Below are 11,000 nucleotides of genomic sequence, written 5' to 3' on the forward strand. Positions count from 1 at the left end.
GTATTATTTAAGTTGTAAAACTTATACTAATATCCTATCCTACTAATATTATAAATGCGAAAGTTTGTGAGGATGGATGTATGTGTAGGTATGTTTGTTACTCTTTCACGCAAGCAGTACTGAATCGATTACAATGAAATTTAGCATACATATACATATACATATAGAAAGTAATTTGGATTAACACATAGGATAGGATTTATCCCGGAAATCCCACGGAAACGGGAACTGTGCGGGTTTTTCTTTGAAAACGCGGGATAAGCCGCGGGTGGAAAGCTAGTGATTAATAAATAAAACTCAAGTATTTTATTTCAAAATTTCTTACTTAAATACAATTAAAATACTGTAAATGTCTCAAAAATAATATTCACAACACTATTATAAATACATTCTCATTCAAACTAACATTAAAAGTTTATTAAAACAAATAATTAATTAATGATATGTTCACACTTTCATCTCTAAACATAACACCCTATAATATTATCTACTGAGATTCTCATGGCACTGTATTTAATTAAATTCATATTTTTCACAATTTCACTCAATTACATCATATTTATTTATTATTATTGTTTAACATTCGTTGCCTTCTGTATAATCCATATACGAGCTTTATTCAATAGGAAAATGATATCTTTTTTTTTAATGGCAGGTTTTTTGCAATTCAGCCCATTATCATCATTTTTTTTCGATTGGGCAATATCTTCCAAGCTAGAGTCTGTCAAAGTTTTAGCAAGAATATCAAAATCAATACAATTCTTTAACACTGGCAATACTTTGAACAGAATTGTTTTATTTTCTTAAGATGGCAAAATTTTAATCTATCAATTAATCATTCATTAAAGTTCCGAATGAAATCACAATTTAAAAAATTTCCAAGTGTCTACTGTTACACTTAAAGTCAAATTGGCATTGGAACTTCTTATTTTTCTTTTTCTTGAATCTTCTTCTTCAGCTTTACCAAGCGTGTGTCTAATTTATAAAGTGTCAACTGTCACATTTAGTGTCAGATCGACACTGACACTTGGCCTTGCCAAGTGCATCTCTGACGAGCCAAGAGCCGGTGGGGCAAGGGCCTTGTGTGTGGAGAATATGACAAGTGTTCGCGAATATAACGGCCCCGGGACGTGAGAGACATGTTATCACCTGGAATTGAGAAAATAAAGTATTAATAAAAATTTATTTGAAGTAAATTGTTTTCTAGGTCTTAATTAATATGGTAGGTTCTTGGTAATAATTTAAATCAGCAAAGTCCGATTTGAATTTCTATTTGTTTGTTACGATGGTATATCGATGGATATAATACTTTGGGCTATTTTCGAACTTCAACATCAACATGAAGTGATAGCGCAAATATTAAAAAAAAGGCTGATGACCAATTAAAACACAATTTATATTGGTTACGAGACTAGTGAACGGACTATTTGAGATATCATTCACAATCACACCCGGTGCTGCGGTAGTTGGTGTGCCTTGCGTGTTTTATGTTACTCCGCAGGAAGGTGCGTCTATGCGTCCATTTTTTATTTATTTATTACTAATATACTTCCTTATGTATTTATTTTAAGTACATTTCAATTTTTATAATATTAAGACCTCAATCGCCAGTACAGCCTGTAAATCAGCGCTGTTTTTGTGCAGACTTTTGCTAGGGCCGTAACTTTCAGTAGAGCAACTGCAGCTTTAGTAGTGCCGCAACTTTAGTAGAGCCACAGCACTTGTAGAAATAAAACACAAGTGACTCCGTGTATACTAACCTTCTTTCTCACACACAGCCATCCCGGTCCACAAGCAAAGACCCCATTATGGCTGATCCCGTTGAAAGTCAAAATTAATATAGTCTTAGCCACAACGTTAATAGAACCGCAATTTTAGTAGAGCTCTGTTGTAGAGCCGTAGCTTTAGTAGAGCTTCCACTTTTTTATATTTGGAAACCTTTCGAAAAAATTGGTTGTTTGTAAAGTAGGTTTACGATCGAGATGTTTACGTGATAACGTCTTATTGGTGGCAGCGCTCGAGATGAGACGGGAGATCGGTCTGTCTCTCTCTCGTTATACCTGCGATCGCGCTCGTGAGGTTTTGGTGTGACACAAGTTTATGAACATGGCACCCGACTAAAACGATTTTAAAAACGTTATCACGTTTAAATTTAATAAAGAGAAGAAGAAGAAGACCTTCTTCTTCTCACTATACTAACCTTCTTCCTAACACACAGCCCTCCCGGTCCACAAGCACAGACTCCATTATGGCTAATCCCATCCACAGCAGGTCGAGCTTCGAAGTCAAAAGACAACACTTCCCCCACGGGACAGGGTTCAGCTGCTCCGGGGCGGTAGCAGCGACGCCGGGTGGGGTAGTATAGTCTACCACGACCACACGGCACCTGGAAAGTTGGTCAAATTATTAGGGCATTACATTTTAAGGAAAGAAAGGATAAACCATATTCTTATAGGCTCTGCTAGGCTTACTGACTGAATATACGCGTTATAAAAAATTTGCGTTCAACCCGTTATGATCACAGGAACGATCCACAACGCGAAATTCGTGTTATAGCTGTTATGAAAAAAGCTCACGAAAGCTCTTATCTTTGATTTCGGTCTTCAATCGTAAATATTATATTTAAGTCGTTGTGGAAAAAGATTACTTGCCATAATACTAGACTATGCAATTCTAAATATTTGTGTACAGCAGGTCTGAGCATACGTCTCTATTTTAATCGACTTTCTATATACTACTTCCCTAAACTACTCTTCACACCAACCTTAGTACACCTCCCATCCCTCGCCAACATCTCATCATGCGCACACGGGCCCCGCGTATACAGTCTATAGCACGCGCCATCCGCGGCTCGTGCATGGAACGCGCGGCACGTGCACTGCGCACGGCGGCTCGCGCCCGACTGAGCTAGCGAGAACGTGTGGCCCTTGGGACACGGCCCGCTGGTATCTGGAATGTTCGATGTTTAAATTTGTATGTAGGTAGTTTCTAGTAGGTAGCACAATATACAGATGCAACCAGTAGGGAAACTTCATTCAACGTAGTAGTGTAGGTAGTCGCTTTCCACAGGATAATATGTCCTCAGACTTGTTGCTAGCAATGATATTATTGTAGAAAGGTGTAGATAAGCTAAAAGTGAATTAAAAGGACTTATTAGTCAGATTTGTCTTCAGTTGTATCTTTTTCACAATTTATTCGCTGCGTTGACGTCTAAGAGTGTGCGTGTGTGTTGGTAACCTATCCCTTTTACATATTGGTCGCTAGCATACGATATAGCATAATTTGCAACGATCCTTAAGTCAACACATACTCTCCCCTCACTTTTGCTTTTGCAGTCCTTGCAGTTCCATCTGCCCTTTTGAGTGTCAAATTTATATTGTGAATTATTATTACGCTCAAGCGTTACCATTCTTCCAAAGAAGTGGTCTCAGAAGAACAGTAACAAAACTATTCTTGAGATCTTTTTTTAACTTTGAAATCCTTACCTAATTCATAACATCCTTCAGTCTCATTATGATAGTGCGGTAAATGTTGTTCACAGCCACACTTGGCTCCAGGCAGGAACAACTGACCCCTCTCACACGGCCCTCTCGTATAGTGGGAGTAGCAGTTACCATCTACTGGCCAGTAGTTTGGACCATTTTTTTCACACTGAAAGTTTTAGATTGACTTTTTTTTTGAGATAGTTAAAATTCTTTATTTTATTTTTATTAAAAATGGTAGTTTCGGAATGGATATGTGTTTTAATTACTTAATTGACTCTTAACTACAGTGGTATAATAACTCAATCGAGACGTTAACCATAATGGTTATAATAACTTAATTGAGACCAACAATGAGTTTGATTAAAATTCTATTAATAATAGTCTATAATCTGAAAAATATTTATCACTTATGATCTGCTGCTACAAATGGAAACTTCAACTTTGCTGAACTAAAGAAAGCCGCGATTTATGATCTACTATAATAAAATAAAGTAACCTACCGTACAATTAGCCAGCCCATCTTTCCCGACATCCAATATGGCGCCCGGGAAGCATGGGCCCTGAGACATCCGGTAGTAACAGCGGTCATCTGAAGGCCAGTACAGCAAGGTCTCATCAGCACATTGCTTCGGCCTCACGCATATACCTTGGCGTTCACTGGAATACGAATAAACGGATTAGTCATTGGAAAACCATCGGTTGCGCAAATTTTGCGAAGGTTATACATGTTTTAGCGTGTTCTAGTAAAAGGGGTTTCACAATAGTGCTATAGGTAAGGACATCAATCAATCACGAAAAAATTGGACAGTAATTGATGTTTTACCAACTTTATATTTAATTACGTTTTAAGTATCCTTATCCTTCCTATAAGTAACTCTTACATTACTACTAATATTCGTTACTTTTTTCAATTAAAACATAAAAGAAAATCATTGAAATTGCTGCATCACCAATATTCTTTTAGGATTGCGGTAGCCATCAACCTGATTATAATACACTTCAAGTAATGATGCTTACCTACCCTCTCTTTTTGAATGACTCCTCAACTGGTGCGAAGTACTCGCCTTTCCTACAAGGGCCTCTCTCGAAGAGCTTGTGACACGTCGTCGTGTGCGGCAGCTGGGCGGTGCCAGGAGGGCACTTGCATTCTGCCACCGTCATCGAACCTCGACGACCTGGGCTCAGCTCTTGAGTGTCTGGGCATGGATGACCTTTCTGGAATTGATAAAGTAGAATGCGTGTAATGACTTGCTATTATAGAACATGGATGGCTGAGCTTCATGTTCATCATTCTTACGTAGTGTCTGGGCCGGTCTTAGAAGTGGATAAAAGTTGTATTGTATTTTCATATGCGCATTGTGCAATGTGAATATCGCCCCTACTCAAATTGTTGACGGAAAGCATTCTGATGACGGCATTTGCTTATATATCGAAATATTTCTTATAATGTAGAAACAGACTTTGCATCACTAAAAACTAAAAAGTTAACAATGAAGTTTTGGTGATTTGAATATAGTCATAGAAGCTGTTAATTGACTATAAGATTTGATAATTTCTTAAAAAAATTAAATTGCTGGTTACAACCAACACAAAAAATGTCCAAGAGAGATGTCAAAAAATTAGCACAATTGAGAGTAGCTCTCACCAAAAAATATTGTTGTGCAAAACGTCCTTTCAATTTGCCGATAAGGCGTTAGATAACTTAAACTATTTTTTATTTGCAATAAATTCTGCTCGAGTCAACTTTTATATATAATTCCAACGCATTTCGACACCTTTTAGATTAAAATTCATTAAAATAATGGTTTTAAGATGTTTTATGTAATTGATTTGAAATAAATCTTTTAGCTACTAGGTATATAAGTACCTATATGAAAACAGCACAAGTTTCTGATTGCTCTCCGGAAATCACATCCGAAGCATAATTAAATAAGAATCCAAAAGAAATTGAGCCATTTTGACCCTTAACTTGTTATACATAAAAACCATGCTATTTTTGGCAGCAGATCTTATCTACGTGAGTGTAACCGCGTGTGATGCATAAAAATAATTGTACTGTACCTGCTTTTACGTGTGATGAATACTGTCCTAATGCTATATAATATGGGGAAATGAAAGTCTACCTGCGTCCATGGTCCAACACAATGTTATTAAGCGTCTCGTTAATTCATAAACCTTCTTATATCCTGCATGCTCCAAAGTTCCGAAGAAAAAACTAGTACCTATCTAAACTATCTACACATTTTTTTTAAATTGAAATATGGAGTATTTTTTGTGATAGCTATCGATTAAATTGCACATTAAAAGTATGTGCACTTATATTAGATCTACCTATAATGAATGTCTCCATGCCTTACCTACTTCATTACTATCCTATACTACCAATTAGTATATCATCATTATTTATCTACCAAAAACAGGTGCTGTCTTCTTAAGATTATAGCTTTAAAAGTGCCCTTTTGTTACATTACGTTATTTATAGGATGTTTTTATTTCATTAAACGCTTTCCTTGTGTAATATATTAACTATGTATTCATAAGTCATGAACCGTCTGTACCCCCGACCTTTGAAAGTATCTGAAGGTTCTGGTATTTGGAAAGCATAACTATTTCAATATTAGTAGACGTTCAATAGTAGTAGAATAGTAGTAGATATTATCTACAGTTGGTAGTAATGCAGATTCTCCTTAATGATTCTATTTGTAGATTTTCACTCTGCTCATATTATAAGACGTTTTAATGTGTTTATAATAATTATTAATGATAAATACGAATACATTACTTTTCAGAGCATTTTAATACCTACGCTTACATACATATCTACATGTCTATCTACGTCTGTCATTACGATTTTGGTTAGCCTTTTCTATGAAATAACAAAATATGAATAAAAGCTGCGCCACTTGTATGTAAACTGTTCTTTATTTAATGACATTTAAGAATTATATAAAAAAATATTATTTGGCCATATTTTCCAATTATAAGTTGACTTACAAAAAGTTATTGTCATCAACATTATTGGTCCACGTAAACCCGCGGGCTAGTAGTTGTCAATTTTGCCATCTATCCGTTACATCACACGGAAACCGCTGAATGTATTTCAATGGGACTTTCACTTGAGCTTAGATATCTAGCAACACAAAACCTATACCTGCGTTTATGCCTGTGTCATCTATATCTTAGGACATTAATCATATAGTTCATATTAAAATAATAGACAGTTTACGGATACTGCAAAGCAAACACAGATTATGTTAACGTAGATTATGGTTACCTCTAATTATATTAAACACGCATTTACCTACAGATTATACTCAACACATGTGAATATTTTGTGAATTTTTTCTCACACAATGCGTCAACTTTTCAGCAGAAATTGTCTCCACTAAATTTTGGCTACCAGAATCGGATGCTTGAATTTTTGTATACATACTACATAGATACATAGGATATAAAAATAAGACAATTGAGCATAATTTATTTCATCGCAATTAAATTTTTACAAGTAAACATTTTTCATGAATTTTTCGTCACAAATCCCGGTATCGTCTCTAATCAACGATGTGAATCTAATAATTTAAAAAAATTGCTATTAATCATGTTAGTTGACCAGCACGGAAACTTTAATTGAGGAAATTGTAGAGCTACTGTAGTTAAAACAATATTAAATAAATCATAGTAAAACATGGTAAGATAAGCTGCATTGCATTAGCTTAATTGTTTTATATTAGATATAATAAATTCTAGCAGGCTTTCATGCAATGATGTTATCATGAATGGAATGAAACGCCAGTAAGTAGTTATCCTCTACTTAAGAATAAAAAATAAGACGAATAGTTTCTATTTATTTTAATATTAAGCTACACTTCCTCTTTGGTAATGTTATCTCAAAAAAAAATACTATTAGGTCCCAATATACTCTTAGTAGTCTATGGCATCTTTAAAAAATGGTAGAGTCGAAAGTCGAAACTTAGACGAAATTTCAAATTAGTTCTGAAATATATGAATGATGCACGTACCATATCTCGATGGCACGTACATATTTTTTTTAGATTTATTGCACTATAAACAATGCACATTAAATAAAATAACGTAAAAATAATAATAAGATTATTAAACTAAGTATATTCGTATTATGCTCTTCAAAATGAAAAAAGAATCACACAGCAAACGTCTAAAAGCTATCAATTATCACAAACCCACGAAAGTGAGTTGCAGTGGGTCACAGTGTGTCATAACAGATTCAATCGGTCACGGTCTTTCATAAACGAAAGGAACCGGTTTTGTGTTGATGTGTGATGTATGTATTTGCGAAAATAATATGAATAAGTGCAAATTGCGTGCTATTGTGCTATGAACAGTTACTGCAGTATATTTTGTTCGTATGTTACTTAAATATAATAGATAGTCGAACGTTATATTGAGTTAATTTATGCATGTGAACTAGAAACGATAAAATACAGAAGTGTTTTAAACGTATTTCTGAGTGCAAAATTGCTGCGATATTTCAAAACAAGTTTTTACAAATTGTAAGAGCTTTAATAGAAAAGAGCTTAATTATAATTTAATCGTGAGTGAATAAAAATAAAAAGTAAACTGACACTAATTACCTTGTAAATAGTGTAACATTTCCCATCATTCGGCCAATAGAGCATCAACCAACCACGAGGATGCGTTGCACAAGGATTCCTCTGCACATCTGCCCATGGAGGTGGCAGCACTGCAGCTTTGCTCCCGTAAAACATAACCACCATCCATACCCATATCTCCATATTGAATGTCCAATTAGATTTAAAAAACTACATCACTTTTTAAACACACGTCACTGTTCTTTTTTCAAATCTGTCCATAGAGTTCAAATTCACTTTTACGCGCGTTTTATCTTTTTTTTATTAATGTGTTTCACTAATTGTTACAAGACATTAATGTTTTTAAAAATACATAAAATATTAAACGTCCATGTTACACATTTATTTCATTCTTAAATGTATGCAGTAGTTTCGCTTCTTACGTTTCCTTGTTAATTTTTTTTTAATAATCTATGATAAGTACCTATCTATGTTTGTAGAACAAATTTTAAATAATTATGTTACATAGGTGTTTTAGACTTTCAGTTTCATCTAAAGACAATTTCATAATATGTATCTGCATATTAAGTAGGTAAAGTGGATCACATTTTTAAATCCTAAATTGAATATTCATTCATACGAACTCATTTTATATTTTGTTTATTTTCGTGAATGGTCCGGAACAAAATTTTTAGTGTTTTCACTTTTTTTTGTTGATTTCTTAAAGCCTATATTTCAGCAGACATCAATCTGCCTTACAGAACAATTGAAAAGATCGTAATTCGTAACGAGCTTGATTGTTTTGAATAAATAACAGTAATCAAATTACATAAAAACTGGCCAAGTGCGAGTCGGACTCGGCTACGAAAGGTTCCGTACTATCATCTATACAGGGTGTCCCACTGTTGGTATACTAAGCTCAAAGGAGGTTATAGTTTTGCATACGCTGAGTACGTAAAAAATACTTAAAAAATTCCAAACGCATTTTTTTTTCAAATAGATGAAATCTTAAAACTCTATGTGTACACCCATAGCAAGCAACCCGCCCATTTTTGCCACTAGAACGTGAGCTATCGTTTAAGATTATGTTTTCATAGACAAAATGCTCACATTAGAGAAGCGGTATATGACGGCTGCGCGAAGCTAGAGAAGAAAACATGGATTTTCAGGAAAAAAATATCAAAAAAATTTTAACGTAATTTTGTTGTTTATGTATTTTTTACGTGATCAGTGTATGCAAAACTACAAGTTCCTTCGCGCTTAGTATACCAATAGTGTGACACCCTGTAGATATACACGAATAATTTCCGCTAATTTTCGGCTTTATGTTTTCGAGGTAATAATGCATAATTTTAAATACGTATACTATTTGGTAATGCACGCATTCATTGTTACAAGATTGTACAACATAAGACAAATACACATAATGGTGATATAAATGGTAGCAATAAGCCCACGCCAAAATGTCGAAACTGAATATAATTATTAACCTACTTACTTTTTACTGAGATTACGTGTTGCCTTAGATACGGTTAGAATATAGATATAGCAATAAATCTTTGGTCTACAGTTACCTAGATAAAACACATTTTAAAATAAAAAAAAATTAAATTGTTTATTAAAATATGTTGCAGATACGCTTTTAAAGCTACATCCATTCATTCTATTTTAAGAAATCCATTCCCAAAATTGAAGAAAACACGATTGTACATTGTACAATCTAATAAATAACTTTAAAAACTAAAACGTATCTAACACCATAAAAAAATGAAAAATATTATAAACCTAGATTTCCGCCCACGTCTTCGTCCGCGTTTTCAAATTAAAAAACCGCATAGTTCTTGTTCCTGTGGGATTTCCGGGATAAAAAGTATATATGTCTTATTCCTATATCTTATTCTGGGTCTTCATCTACTTACATTCCAAATTTTATTGTAATCGATTGAATAGTATTTGCGTGATAAAGTAACAAACATTCATCCTCACAAACCTTCGCATTTATAATATTAGTAGAATGTTCAATTGAACTCTTCAACTACTAAAAATCTAATACTTTTTAAGAATATACTACGACTATTATTTTAGTTCATGCAATCATTCACATCATCATTCAATCCAAGTCACATTTAACTTTTTACGCGAAAACATTCCGAAAGAACGCAGCCGTCGTCGATGTTAATATTGCGAATAAATCTCAACTCACCCGCATCAATCTTTAATTTTTTCTCAATGTGCTAAGTAACCTCAATGTATATAATTAATTTATCATATTATAATTTATGTAAAATTCTTCGATGAATATTTATCTTAATTTAATATCAAACAATAATTCTAAAATTTTAAACGTATTTACTTAGTATTTACAAAATACGCGTGAAATTTACACGAGGACTAAAAATATTTTTAATAAGCAAGAAAAAAATAACAACACAATATTTTTAAAATTTAACCTAATAATTGCTCGTTTAAGTTAATATTGATAGATTTATTTAACTAATGAAGATCTTTATCATCTATATAAAAAAATATTCTTTATTAATTTACACAGCCATGCAACGTCAAAATTTAACACCGAATTAAGTATTAAAAAAAAATCATCAAGGACTACGAAAATAATATTTCATTACAAAACGACTGCACATAGGAACTTACACGAAATCAGTCTTTAGTATACACGTGCTACACCTAACCACGTGCATATAGCACCGCGTCTGATCGTCTACTGAAGAGAGGTTTTGGTGTGGGTTTGGAGCTTTTGGTCGCAAGCTTCTTACAGCATTATTGTGTTGTCATGGCAACATGGGAAAGCGGATGCAGAAGTCTCCTTACTGTCTGTATGTCAAGGATTAATGATAGTTATTAAAAATGGAGCACTTTTTAAGTTTTAAATATCGTTCATCACCAGGAAATAAAAATAATATGGGTAACAATAGGTAACAATTCAATC

General features: G+C 33.8%; 1 protein-coding gene across 1 annotated transcript; it reads right to left on the bottom strand.

Annotated features, from left to right (window-relative positions):
* Positions 1–332: 332 nt before the first annotated feature.
* On the bottom strand, positions 333–8,907 carry LOC149482476 (uncharacterized). The gene is made up of 7 exons (XM_089704059.1): positions 8,096–8,907; positions 4,507–4,700; positions 3,986–4,142; positions 3,486–3,651; positions 2,765–2,949; positions 2,201–2,386; positions 333–1,149 (listed from the first exon to the last, which is right to left on the bottom strand). Exons 1-7 carry the CDS (start codon positions 8,255–8,257, stop codon positions 991–993), a joined length of 1,209 nt encoding a protein of 402 aa, XP_089560185.1. The 5' UTR covers positions 8,258–8,907; the 3' UTR covers positions 333–990.
* Between the last annotated feature and the right edge of the window lie 2,093 nt (positions 8,908–11,000).

Source organism: Colias philodice, chromosome 15 (genome assembly GCF_061535455.1).
Source record: "Colias philodice isolate Cphi_HAF_F1 chromosome 15, ilColPhil1 Martin Lab GWU primary, whole genome shotgun sequence".
Lineage (NCBI taxonomy): Eukaryota > Metazoa > Arthropoda > Insecta > Lepidoptera > Pieridae > Colias > Colias philodice.

Bases quoted from the DNA above. Each gene is read 5' to 3' on its own strand.
- LOC149482476 (XM_089704059.1), bottom strand. From the start codon at position 8,257: ATGGAGATATGGGTATGGATGGTGGTTATGTTTTACGGGAGCAAAGCT. The intron at 4,143-4,506 runs GTAGGTAAGCAT...TTCGTATTCCAG, and splicing joins GAGTCATTCAAAAAGAGAGG to TGAACGCCAAGGTATATGCG. The intron at 2,387-2,764 runs GTTGGTGTGAAG...CCAACTTTCCAG, and splicing joins GGGATGGGAGGTGTACTAAG to GTGCCGTGTGGTCGTGGTAG.